This window comes from Hoplias malabaricus, chromosome 9, assembly GCF_029633855.1.
Source record: "Hoplias malabaricus isolate fHopMal1 chromosome 9, fHopMal1.hap1, whole genome shotgun sequence".
NCBI classification, from domain to species: domain Eukaryota; kingdom Metazoa; phylum Chordata; class Actinopteri; order Characiformes; family Erythrinidae; genus Hoplias; species Hoplias malabaricus.
Genome location: NC_089808.1, coordinates 3,574,103 through 3,588,502, shown reverse-complemented (window position 1 = coordinate 3,588,502; position 14,400 = coordinate 3,574,103). Strand labels below are relative to the sequence as shown.

Below are 14,400 nucleotides of genomic sequence, written 5' to 3'. Positions count from 1 at the left end.
GAGTGTGGTGTGTTCTCCCTGTGTCTGCGTGGGTTTCCTCCGGGTGACTGTCTGTGAGGAGTGTGGTGTGTTCTCCCTGTGTCTGCGTGGGTTTCCTCCGGGTGACTGTCTGTGAGGAGTGTGGTGTGTTCTCTCTGTGTCTGCGTGGGTTTCCTCTGGGCGCTCCGGTTTCCTCCCATGCTCCAAAAACACACGTTCGTAGGTGAATTGGCGATTTAAAAAGTGTGTGTGAGTGAATGTGTGTGTGTTGCCCTTTGAAGGACTGGCGCCCCCTCCAGGGTGTGGTCCCGCCTTGCACCTAATGATTCCAGGTAGGCTCTGGACCCACCGCGACCCTGAACTGGATAAGGGTTACAGACAATGAATGGATGGATGGATGGATGGATGATTATTTTCAAATTTGATGCTAGAAGCTAGTTTGAATTCACCTATATTGCAATCCTGAAAAACGTACAAATTTTTTAATACACTTAAAATACGAAATGAGTGGTGGGCGCTGACACTGACACACGAAGGTATGAGCACAATGTCACTGAATTCACTGGAACTCTATAACATTCACAGTCAAGAGGGCTTCATGTTTATGTTTTAACATCTTTCATAATGTATTTATTAAATAACAGTCTGTAATTTATGCAGAACCAATTAAGTTACTATTGGTCTGCGGAGACTGTGCAGCTTTGCTTTCTTAATCAAATCAATCAAGGGATTCTGGTGAATAGGCAGGTGATATTAGTAGTTTAGAGATAAAAACAAAAGAGCACAGAGCATGCTCCAGTGTAACACTGCCACGGATACAGCAATAACATAGAGCACTGTAAAGGTTAGATCAGTTCTATGTAGTATCTGCTCAACAACGTTTGGGTGTACAGCACCCAACATCATTAAAGTCTCACGTTTGAGAGTTCAGAATAACATCCATTCAGACTGGTATCGTAGTAGCACAGAAACACTGACCTACATCTGTGCTTTATAGTTGTTTTCTTGTGTCGTATTATACACATCATACTCACACACTGTATTCTACTGATGTCATCCTCGGTAATATCATTAATCTCTCAGAAGACTGCCATCTGTTACTCTGACTAACATGGGATTGATTCTGTTTCCAGTCGGGCTGCACAATATATTGCTCCTTAATCATTATCATGATACTGCCCTTTTCAACACCATTATCCCAAAAGGCCTCAGTATGCAAATGAGTCTCTAATTAATTAATTAATACACTACTGTGTCTTATCACTGATGTTTTTCCGTCTTATCGTGCAGCACTAGTTCCTAAATGTTTCTAAAGCACTCGAAGAAAGCTTTGATTGGTAGAGAATGCTACGTAGCGCTTGGGTTTTATTTAAATAACAATGTATACGTTTTAGCTGCGTCTCTATTAGAGGTTTCAGCAGAGCGAGGGTGGGAGAGAGAGGCAGAGACAGGATGGGCGAGGTGGGCTGGAGAAGATTAGAAAGCCCGTCTACTTGTTTGGTTATGGAGGAGATGAGGGGGCATTTCAGTAAATAATGAGTGCATGTGTTTAGTCAATATGCCGGAGACAAAGACAGAAAGCAAATGAGGAAGGAGATGAGAGGATGGTCCTGGCAGAATCCCTCTCTTCCTACACGGGATCTGTGCGTGTTAACAAGCTGAGAGATTCATGGGAAAAAGGGAGAGAGCGAATGAGCGGCCGCTCACTGCACTGCAGGATCTGAGCCGCTATAAATAGGAGAGGAGATTGGCGTGTCACAGGGACCTCTTTAAGCTCCCAGCCACCAGCTCTCTCTCCCTCTCTCTCTTTTTATTTTACCCTTTTCTATCCATTCTCTTCTCCGTTTTTTTCGTTCTCCATCTCTCTACCTGTCAGTGTGACAACACCCCCCCCTCTGTCCCTCCCTCTCTCGTGCTCTTTCTCTCTCTCCGCTTCTCTCAGGTGGGCGTGAGAGGGTGATGTGACTGCAGGAGGATGACAGCTCAGAGAAAAGAGACACAGCCTTTAGGGCCTTACACATCAGCACACCCTACACGTCGCATATTAAGATACACATGCACACAGATTCATTCAGTGGACATGATGATATGGAACGTCTGGGCAGATAATGAAGATAATTAACACCCTGACTGTTGCTAGTGTCAATACCAAATATCAAATAAGTTATGATCGTTGTAACCATGAGCCAACAGACAACTGTAATATAACGACTTTGTCAGCTGACTGATCCCTATGTCGTTTAAGCCCTCCTACAGAAAGCCTGGGTGGCCCTGGGTACGGTTACCTAACCCTGTGGAGGAATCCAGACTCAGCGCCGTTTGTAAGCGTTCAGTGCCGAACCACGTCGGTGCGGAAAAGCCAGTGGAGCGGTTACTACCTGTGCTCAGAACCGTTTCGCCCTGCGGTGGAAACGAGGCCACTTGTCACAACTAAATAAGGAGGTGTTTTATTGATACCATGTAATCAAAGATAACAACAGAGCTAGAAAGGGATAGTTAGCAATACGAAGACGTTAGAACAAACAGGCATTGAGTGGTACACAAAGACGGGGACAAGGAGCGCAAAACACCTGAGGATGATTAAGACACATGGCATCACACGCCTCCTACTGCTTTTTGTCTACGTCACTGAAACTACATGTGTGTATTGCTTTGTGTGCTAAAGGTGTTGTTTTTTTTCAAGATCACACACTGTGCTTCTTAGGCACAGTTTGGGACCTTCATTTTTTTTACCACCACTTCCCCAATGTTAATCTAGCTGTTTCTTCTAACTATACGATGGCGCGGGTAACCTGCTGCGGTCGCGTCTGTTGCACACACCTAACCCCTGTTTATGTGAGTGTACAGACGGAAGCTAATTTCGCTACAATGTTGTACTTGTATAACTTTGTATGTGACAATAAAGATCTATCTATCTATCTATCTATCTATCTATCTATCAGAGGGGTTAATACGGCCCGAGGACCACAGGAGCACATGGGGAAAGAAAACAAAGAAACCATGTGAGGCAGGGGGGACCCTGTATTATCAATATCAGTATTATGTCACCAATCACACCACGGTATCACTACCACCTCCTTGTTTCTGCACTCACTGCTCCACTTACAATACAGGAGCACTTTGTAATGCTACAATTACAGAATTGTATCCAATGGTTGCTCTGCATACTTGTTTTTCCCCTTTCACCCTGTTCTTCAGTGGACAGAACCCATAAGTGTCCACCACCACAGAGCAGGAACGACTCGGGTGGTGGATCATCCTCAGTCCTGCAGTGGCTGGGATGATCAGAGAGGTCTCACCAGATCTGAGATGGTGAAAAAGAGGACACGCCTCCGCCTCCTCGCTGCCGTTGTATTCTTAGCTAAAACCTGTGTGTGCTTTTAGGTCCTTTACACCTTTATCTGCTAAACAAAACATGGGAATTTCTTTTTTAATTCATCCGAGAACTTACATTTCCGTTTCGGCATAGCTGCTCGAGATGAGGGGTAGGTACATGAGCTTTGGCCTGACGTAAACAAGGACTACTGACGTGCAGACTGACCAATTAAATGTTTACAGAGAAGGTTACCGACCAATAATGGTAGCTCTACAGTCAGACCGTCCAATCAGAAGATTTTAGGCTACTTCACCACGCCCCCTTCTCACTCAAGCGAACCAATCAGAGTAGGGGAGGGCGGGACTAGTTTGTGATTCTACAAATTCTATGTAAGATCTAGAAAAACAAAATCCCGGATGTTTGTGAAATTCCGCCCGGACATTTTTTTAAGTCTAAAAAAGAGGACATGTCCGAGTAAAAGAGGACGTCAGGTCACCCTGTCGCAGTGGTGGTGCAATAGAGTGTGTTGTGCTGGTACAAGTGGAGTAGACACATCAGTGCTGCTGGAGTTTAAAACCATCAGGGTCACTGCTGGACTGACACAAGTCCACAAGCCAGAAATACTGTGCACCCAAAAAATACGTGCTCTGGCTGGTTCTGTTGGGTCCTGTCCGTTGAGGAACAGGGAACAAATCAACAGATGGACTACGGCTTGAAATGGTAGGGAACTACAAAGTGCCTGCATAGAGTTAGTGAAATGTGGGTGCATTACTAGAGGCAATGTCATGTCTGATCGATGTTTACCACAGTGAAGCGTTACACAAACTGATATAAAGGCTTGACATGATCTAGCACAAGTAATCTCGCTTATTCCTGGTCGGACAGGGAATTCAGCATCCGATTATTTATTTATGGTCAGTGATGTTCTCCACGGTGCCACAGATTTAATACAATGGAAAAGAATGCAGATGCCCGACCTTAGACTGACACGTGCGTCAGTGCGTATACTGCTCTTCAATGTAATTAGCTGCTGTAATATTACACCAGCATTAATAAATTAAATCTCCTCACTTATGAGGGAATAATACAGCAGCCACTGAGATACGGTCTACCTCCAGTTTATTCACATTCAGATATCCCAGATAAACTCACTCCACGCTAAAGGAACCCTATAAAACAGTACATTCATGCGTACGCCGACACTCAAGCTTCTTTCTCTCCCCCACACTCCACCATGATAAAATACACTCCATCAAAACAACACCAAAAAAAGATACAATGATGCAAACAGTGACTCAGTTGGATTCATTCCCAGCTCATGCACATACAAACCCAGCGATACACCCCCACACCCACATACGCTCACAATCGCACAGCCTGCAGCTGAATATAGAGGTGCCTAAAGCCATTTCCAGCAAACTTGCACCCCCAGGGATAGAGTTTGGTTGTACAAATGATTCCATTAGATTAGAGTGTTTGTTTGGCTTCCATGCACCGAGCGTCTCTTCTCTATTCTTCACTTCTCTCAGGCTTGTTTGAATAATTGAGAGTAACTTGTGCTCTGTGAAAGTCCCTGATGGTTCCAATCAAACACCAAAATGCTAATATCATCGTTTGAGCTCATCCAAAGAGAGATTTCTCTCCTGTCCCGGAGAATCTATTTATTTAGAGATAGATGAGTTTATGTTACGTAATAGACTCTCGACTTGTTCCGCTGCGGACTTAATTTAGACGGTGTATTTTGGAGTGTGTTCTATGGAGAATGATGGTAATTGTGTTTTTGTGAGAGCTCATGGTGCCCTGACACTGATAAGGAATTAAGGTTGCTCCCTGTGTCCTATATGAAGTAGCACTGGACTACGGAAAAGTACTTACACCAGTGCATCCATGTATCTCAGGATGTTAAAATTCCATATTTGCATTTCCCTCGTACTGTCTGCATCTCCTTTTTTTTGTCCTCCCTCTCTGTGTGTGTCTCTCTCTCTCTCTCGCGCCTAAGGGGCTAGTGGCTATGCCAACCAGACTAATATCATAATACCACATGAATTACTGCACTCTTGCATGTAGCAGCACTCCCCTGCAGCGTACTATTCCATCATATTGAGAAATGGTGTTTTCTGTGCTGCTGGCTTGCTTTGGCGCTAATATATTCACATTAAGGAACCATAACGGTGCGTCTGATGAAGCCGGTAACGGCCCCTCTGCGGACGGCCGGCTTCCCTCTCCGCGCACAAAAAAAACGCCAATTACCCTTCGACTGGGAACACATGAAAGTTATAGTTCAATTAGGCCGTGGTAAAAATAATTCAATACATCAATTAGGCAAAGTCAATTAGGACAACTCTCCAATTAAGAGGTGGAAAGCTGCTGAAGGGCCAGGGCTGTAACGACCAGCTACACAAGACAAACTGTCTGCTTCGCCCTGGTTTGTAAGTGTGTGTGGGTGTGTGGGTGTGTGCACAAATGCAGCTCCATACTGTGTTCCACAACAGTGTTTCTGATTGTCGGATTTTTTAAAGGGAATTACCCCACAAATCGAATCTTTTGGGCCATGGCGCCAGGAGGCGATCGTTGGACTGTTGCATGCGAGTGCTAAGGGAGGTCAGGCATTCAAAGAGGGCCTACAGTGCAGAATGATTGATTTGGATGGGCGGAATGCTCAGCGGAGAAGGTGTGTGTATGTGTGTGTGAGTTCGTGTGCAAGTGGTCTTTTTACTTTGCAGTGATTTTCAAAAACAGGAGGTCAGAAAAGGGCACCAGGGAGACATGCGGCATCAGGAGTCATTTCTGTTCGAGCACCAAAAATAAACTCGAGTTGTTTACGAGAAATACACAGATTGTGACATTTGCTACTTCTGCTGGGAAGCTTTTCTTTTTGACCATGTTCAAGATAGGAACTCTAAAATGCCTCTTACTCCTTCAAGGCTTTGAGAGCAAACCCTAAAAATAATGACACCTCATTAACAATGTCATTAATGGCTGAAGACAAAAATCTCCAAAATGCTCTGGGGCTTCCTTTGTCTAACAGTCTGTGGGGCTTCTTTAAATCTAAATGGACGAAATAGATGCTGATAACATGCGGAGTAGCAATTTATCTTAATTGCAGTTTAAAGCATGACCGCCCCTAAATCAGGCCCCTAAGGAGAGATGGAGCTCCTCTCACTGGAAATGAATGGAAGCTAAGAGAACTCTAATCATCTCATTAACTCGCTCAGCTGCTTCCTCAAGAGCACCTGAGTGTCTGTGACCTCTTGACCTCAGACTGCATAATGCTTTCTCACCTTAGTCTGTGGTGACCTTTGTCTTTGTAGGGAACAATGTCCAAGGATGTCTCCTCCCACGTCTTCACGATTCCCTCCAGAGACTGAGAAAACAATCAAGAGAATTAATGGAACACTGTGGTCACAGTTTACCGTTTACAGAACTGTGAGACTGTCATTTTGTAGCCCATCTTAATAAACCCCGGGTTTAAATACATTTATCAGTTAAATAAAACTCTCCACAATTCAATTTCCTATTGAACCAATGAGTATCACATACATCAGTGCGTAATTTTGGAATCATACGTCCTATATGCAAACTACCACTTTGCACATTTAATTTAAATCATAAAACTGACAACCTTGACAAGATACATCATAAAATCAAGCAACTATGGACATGAACAGCTCCAAGATCCTGGGGGTTGTGGGTTTGAGTCCCGCTCTGGGTGACTGTCTGTGAGGAGTGTGGTGTGTTCTCCCTGTGTCTGCGTGGGTTTCCCCCGGGTGACTGTCTGTGAGGAGTGTGGTGTGTTCTCTCCGTGTCTGCGTGGGTTTCCTCCGGGTGACTGTCTGTGAGGAGTGTGGTGTGTTCTCCCTGTGTCTGCGTGGGTTTCTTCCGGGTGACTGTCTGTGAGGAGCGTGGTGTGTTCTCCCTGTGTCTGTGTGGGTTTCCTCCGGGTGACTGTCTGTGAGGAGCGTGGTGTGTTCTCCCTGTGTCTGTGTGGGTTTCCTCCGGGTGACCGTCTGTGAGGAGTATGGTGTGTTCACCCTGTGTCTGCGTGGGTTTCCTCCGGGTGACCATCCATGAGGAGTGTGGTGTGTTCTCCCTGTGTCTGTGTGGGTTTCCTCTGGGTGACTGTCTGTGAGGAGTGTGGTGTGTTCTCCCTGTGTCTGCATGGGTTTCCTCCGGGTGACTGTTTGTGAGGAGTGTGGTGTGTTCTCCCTGTGTCTGCATGGGTTTCCTCCGGGTGACTGTCTGTGAGGAGTGTGGTGTGTTCTCCCTGTGTCTGCGTTGGTTTCCTCCGGGTGACTGTCTGTGAGGAGTGTGGTGTGTTCTCCCTGTGTCTGCGTTGTTTTCCTCCGGGTGACTGTCTGTGAGGAATTTGGTGTGTTCTCCGGGTGCTCCGATTTCCTCCCACATTCCAAAATGTGGATTGGCGACTCAAAAGTGTCCATTGGTGTGAGTGAATGTGTGAGTGTGTGTCGCCCTGCAAAGGACTGGCGCCCCCCCCAGGGTGTGTTCCTGCCGTGCGCCCAGTGACTCTGGGTAGGCTCCAGACCCACCGCAACCCTGAACAGCATAAGCGAATAAATGAATGAATTAAAATGCTTCAGTAACAAAGATATGATTTTCATACTCATTTTCTATATTTCAATATTATTTACAGCATCTGTCACCGACTGTCTGTCAATTCAGGGCGCTGCCATCAGTTCAATTTTAAAGTTAGTTTAAAAATATTAATATCGACAAAGCCAGGTTGTGGTTTGATGGTGATGTCATGTTGCTTTCTGTTCTTGGCACAGATCATCTGTGTGTTTTATCACATTGACCGAAATTAAGTAATATATTGCGATATAAATTTTGGCCACATCGTCCAGCTCTAATAATGCACTAATTCACATATCTATTTGCAGGCGCATTCCACCTCCTCTTAAAACGTCTAACGGAGGACAGTTCCGAGATGGACAGGCAGCCTTCAGTCTGATGAAGTTCTCGGGAGGTTTTTGCAAAAAGGAAGCGCATTGATCTGAGTCCTTCCTTCACATAACATCATAAAGACAAAAAAACAATACAGCCTTGCAGAAAAATGCACTGATGTCGCTTCTCATTTAATTTCTCACTCGCTCTTGGTAACGTGACTTCTAAGTGAACTGTGCTGTGCTTTGGGGGCTCAAGGCCCTTCAAACAGGTCTGATCTCCCGCCGCCACTCAGCTGCAAAAACTGTGTTTTTGTAACCTCTATGAGCACAGAGTGGCGCGTCTGGGAATCCCAAGACACACACACACACACACAGAGAGAGAGAGAGTGAGAGAGAGAGAGAGAGACTCCCACAGTCTCATGGCTGACAGGGAGAGGCTCTCCTCCGCAGGGCCAGTGAGGGCTGATGTGCAGGAAATTAAGCGCAGGGCTCATTTCCCCCTGTGGCTGCCACACAGGACCTTCAGCTGGAGCCCCGCGAGAGTTGCCTCAGCCAGTAACAAAGCAGCATTCATCATGCACTGCCCTTCCCGGCCAATCACTTGTTTGCTTTGAGCACTCAAATCTAATAGTAACTCTGACCCTAATATTTCTACAGGACACTTATAGACCCTTGGCCCCTCTCCTCTAACCTTTCAACTCTGCTTTTAATTCAAACCAAAGCTGCTCAAGGGCAGTGCGCACATATACGGTCCCTCTGTGAGAGAAAAGAATTCTCACGTGAATGTATTCTGTTACTCTCAGGATACCGTCTTTGACCTTTCTCTCATGACCTCTACCTCCTAATCCCGACCTTGCTTCTCCTTCGCTCCTTTAAAGAGCCTTGCAGGACTTCATCTTCAGGGACAAGTAGAGACCCCTGAGCAGAAGCCAAAAGCGCAAAGGCAAAGGCTTAACTGAGCCATCAAACGGGGTATATGAGTAAGCAGAGTCAAAGAAAAAGACTGTGAATAGTGTAAAAAATACCTCTAGAAAGATGGTGAAAACAGAACAAGAGGGCAAGTGGTGGGTGGAGTATAAAGTCTGACAGAGGAAACAGACATGTAGGCAGTGAGAGATGCTGTAAAAGGATGCTGCGGGCTGTGTGCTCTACCATACCTGCTCTATTGAGAGCTCTTTACTGGCAGCTCCGGAGATTTCACAGATACGCTCTGTGTGCTGCTCCAGACCAAGAGCTACAATCTTCTCCAGTGTGAACTCTGCATTGTTTTGGTCAAAGGAGCGCTGCACCTCATGCTTTATCTGATCCCAGTGCCTGAAACACACACAGGTTATTTAAATAAACACAACAATTGGGCTGGAAAAATGCTTGACCTTCAAAACACCTTTCATGACCTTAGCAAATTAAAGAGAACACATGGGTATTGAAATGCAAAACGTAATGGCTGAGCTGAAACAATTAATAACCTGGAGTTACTTTCAGGACTTTGGTTCCGTCATCTGACAGCAAGGACAAAGCAAAAGGTCAGCAATGGCAAAGCAAGAGTTCATGTTCTCTAACTACTTCACCCTGATTACAACCACAGTGTGTCCAGAGCCTACCTGCAATCATTGAGTGCAAGGCTGGAGATGGCACCACACATTCATTCATTCGCTCATATAAACCTGAGCACCATAGGAAACCCATACAGACACAGGGAGAACACACCAAACTACTCACATTCAGTCACTAGAAGAGGGAAGAGATCCTAGAGCTCTATGGCATCAACATCTGAAGCACCACTATGTATGTATGTATATATGTATCTTTACACTTATATAGCGCCTTTCTAGACACCCTAGACGCTTTACAATCCACACTGCTCAGAACACACACACACACACTGGTGACAAGCGGCAGCCAAACGCGCACAGCATACTCTCGACCAGGAACGACCGTCCACCTGGAGGACTGCATCGGGCACTAGGGGTTCACCCAGGACAGAGCGCCAATCCATATCTGGGCGCACACACATTCACTCACACAGCAGTTATTAAACAGAAGCCAATTCACCTACCCTCCATGTTTTTGGACTGTGGGAGGAAACCCACGCGGACACAGGGAGAACATGGAAACTCCACCCAGATGGGACTTGAACCCAAGATCCCAGCGCTGAGAGGCGAACGTGCTCACCACCAAGCCACCTTAAGTCTTGTTTAGCTACTGTTTTCTTATGAACTGGCCAAACTAGGTGTTGCAGCAGAGTCACTTTTAACTGAATGGACTTTTACAAATGTTGCAATGTCCAATTTTATTGCGACAGCCCTGGACCGGACCAGATCTAGAGTATAAAAAACAGTGGCAGTGTTTGTCGAGTGTCCTGCTGTGCCTTGACTGATGTGTGTTCTAGGCCAATGACAGCTCATAAATGTTACAGTTCTTCCACAGAACATGTTGTAGTCATTCGGCACATCTGACTTATCTTTAAAATCTTCCAAAACTGCCAGTCTGCCATGCCCCTCCCTCCCTCCCTCCCTCTCTCTCTGATCCACCACGATCACAGCACCGGCTTGTTCTCAATATTAAGCTGCCGTTCAGCCAACATTTCACACCCCTGAGGTTTAGTCTGGGCCATCTGGGATGAGCTCGCCTTAACAGAGCGCCTGTTTCCCTTCCCCTCTACCTCCCCCTCCGTCATTCTGTTGCTTCACTACATCAGAAGGTTGAAGTCGTATGTTTATTTTCTCCTATTTCCCTTGTGTGCGCACCAGGTTAGCGTTGGATGCTAAGAAGTATGTTGCAGGGGGTTACATCAGTGGTGATTAGCCACTTGCTATTAGCAAGGATCTGTGGCCGTCTGGGTTGTCTCTGCTGGGGCTGTCAAAACAGGCCTGATTGGGCCGGATGGGCTGTTGTTCTGGGAACGCCACAGCCAATCTGAGCCCTGACAGAAGTGTGACAGGGTCCGAGGGAAAAGGGTAAAAGCGTCAACGGGAAGACGTTTAGCTGTCTTCACAGGAGTAAAGTCTGATAGGACTCGCTGGGCTCGGTGGGAGAGGAACATGAGCAAAGAGAGTGATGAAAGCTGCAAGTGATGGGGTGAAGTGATTCACTGATCAGAGTGCAGCCAATTTCAGCTGGAAACCCAGCCTCACTTATTAGAGGACAACCTTTTCAACAGATCTCTGATCAGAAGTGGCAGGGGTGGGGGGGAATGTAAACGGGGAACACCAGCCCTCCAAGACCACACAGCCTGGCGATTTCCCAGCTCAAATACACCTGATTCAACTCATCACTTCCAGGTGTAGCAGTTTTGTTTGAGCCAGAAAATCACTATGTGATTATCACTGGGCTGGTTTCTGACTCTACACAGAAGTTAGCCCATTTTGCAGTACCTATACTGGAGCAGAAATAGATTCCTGCACACGTTGCAAGTTAAATGTTTGAAGCGCATATTGGTTCCCACTCTTATTTAAAAATAATTTCCAGGTACCAGGACATCGTGCATGACTCCTGTCCTGCTATTTCTGTTGGCAGGTCCTTCCTTAACATTAAAGCTACCAATAAAACACTTAAGCCCTGTTCACATATGCACGGTAACTCAAGAAGCTGTATGTGTGAACACAAACACCCGTAACATTTGTCCCAGACGTTATCCTCTGGTGCCCTAGAAGAATCCCCAGGTAAAGTGCGTGTTTGAACAGAGCCGCTAATGTTTCCTGTATCTTTTGCTCATGCTGCACAGGTGCTGCCTACAGCGTGCGGAACATTTCCAGCTCCGAGAACCCTTCTGACATTGAAAATCACCTGGTGAGTGCTATATGTGTGAAAGGACCACTCTGGAAAATCTTTAGACCTGATTCTCTGGAGTTTCTCTGGAATTTATATGTAAAAATGGCTTTAAAGACACTCTTTGAAAACCATTCCCAAACCAATTTGTAGATAAGAAAGGCAAGGTTTATACGGTTACATTAAAATGGTTTAAATAGTGCAGCATGTTTTAACAAAAGTGTCACTGATACACAGCTCCAGGTTCCAGAGGCCCCTGCTTTTGGTGTTTGGTGAATTCACTCTGTGTCTGCATTGGTCTCCTCTGGTTTGCTATAAATGAATGAATAAATGAATGAATAAGTGAATTAATAAATAAATGAATGTGTCGAAAAGTGTGTGTGTTTGTGAGTGACTGGGTGAGTGTGTGATGCCCTACAATGGCCTGGCACTCTGTCCAAGGTGTGTTGCCTTGTGCTGAATGATTCTGGGTCAGCTCTAGATCCACTGTGATCCTAATAAAATGGATATGGATGGTGGATGAATGAAATAATAAAACCCCTCCATTATTAAATATAGAGTAGTTAATAAGGAGTTAAACTGCATGGAAACAATTCATTTTACATTTTCCAAGACACATTGGTTATCAGAAATGCTTTATGAGACCTTTGCTTATATTTATGTGGTCTCATACAATGTGGCTCTCAAATATAGGATTCATCTGTCCACAAGAGACACTTTAACAGATAAGGCATACACAGTTAAAATATGCAACCCCAGTAATTTAGCAGCCAAATATTTATTGTCAGGTGGAGAAACGCAGAGCCAAAGAAACACCTAAGAATAGAGAGAGACAGAGACACACAACATCAGACAAAAAAACAAGAAAACAACAGAAGTCACTAAAAAGGAACCCAGGGGAAAGAGTTTACAGAAAGGCAGAGCTCAGGACTAGGTAAGGAAGACAGGCACCAAACATAAAGCAAGACAAATATAAGCAAGCGAAATGCCAGGGGATACATGTGAGACAGCACAGGCGACCGGATAAACTAAAGACAAAGACTAATACAGAGAAATACCTGAGAAATGCTGAGAACAATAGCCAAGAGCATCAACCCAAATGACCAAAAAACACTGGCTTTTAAACACAAACTAATGAGGGACATCTAGAACAGTCACGTTCTAGAGGAAGCATGACTAGAACAGAGTACACAAACACATGGACAAAATGTAAACAGAAAGCACGTGGGAGCCATGAACAGAGAAACACAAAGGAAAGCTGGAGAAAAGGCAGGAGAAGAAGAAAACAACCCAAGAACCGAAACACAAACAAAAAAACAAGACTGAAACAAGGAGAAGCAAAGGCCAACAGTGACAAGGGTGTAAATGTTCAAGTGTTTCAGACCTGACAAGATATGTTTCTAGTGCTGGGTCCCAGTATTATGCAATAGAGAACTGAATGTAGTGAATGATTTTGGACACTAAGTCATGCAGGTTTTTTAACCAAACAATGCAGTGGATTATGGGTACCCACTACCTACCAGAGTCGTACACTACTTCCTGTGGTGCATTGTGTCCTTGTTTGTCTTTTACCTCTCTCTTATGGCTGGATTTCTCAGGTCCGATATGATAGAAATGGTTCTCTTGAATTGCTCGATCCTGGTCTTGGAGAAGTCCACTATCTCCCATTGTTTATCCTGCAATGACACACCAACAGCACATTCTACCATAAAGCAGTCCAACAAAACCTCATTCACACAGCACCATCAGTCTCTTCACACACTTTAATCATCACTATCCCACTGCAGGGTAAATCATTAAGAGTTGAGCATTGTGCCATGATCCACTGATCCCCAGTCAGTTGAAAAGTGCACCCAGGGGGCCTCAATCAAGCAGGTGTTTCTAATCTGCTTAAAGCTAATGACAGCCTAATGACACCGAAGTTACTGAGAAGTGAAACTAAATTAGCTTTAGAGGATAATTAGCTAAACAAAAGAACGTCTATCAGGAGTTATACCAAGTGTGGAGTGTGTGTGTGTAAGGAGAGGGCTTGACGGTACTCCAACCCAATGGCTGAAGGAATTGGTATGTGTAATTTATGTGTGTGTTTATCACTTTGGGGACAAGGTTAGTATAAAAACAAAAACTTTAGCAAACAAAGCAGCAGTATCCTATAGGCCTATACAGTGGGCCACAGATGAAACGCCAGGGAGTGATGGTGATTAGCTCAGCGCAACCTTTTATTACACATTTTATTTTTAAGCTTATCCAAGTTTATTCTAGTCTGTTACTGCCCTGGATGAACCACTGGCTGCATTAAATAATGATGCTAAAAAGAAGCAGCAAAACTTTTCTCCAGGTGTTTGAAAAGTTGTCTCTGATTTGATATGAAGGAGCACTACTTTAAAAACCCATCTAAAATGTACTTGGTGTGGCTAGGCCTTTAAGTGAGCC

At 45.0% G+C, this 14,400-nt stretch overlaps 1 protein-coding gene across 1 annotated transcript in view; it reads right to left on the bottom strand.

Annotated features, from left to right (window-relative positions):
- The window catches only part of dnah2 (dynein, axonemal, heavy chain 2), a 208,028-nt gene that overhangs the window by 117,303 nt on the left and 76,325 nt on the right, over positions 1–14,400 (bottom strand). The window contains exons 26-28 of the mRNA XM_066680491.1: positions 13,540–13,643; positions 9,357–9,513; positions 6,577–6,659 (exon numbers count right to left, since the gene is read on the bottom strand). Of these exons, the coding sequence (XP_066536588.1) occupies positions 6,577–6,659; positions 9,357–9,513; positions 13,540–13,643 (344 nt within the window). The remainder of the gene's footprint in view (positions 1–6,576; positions 6,660–9,356; positions 9,514–13,539; positions 13,644–14,400) is intronic.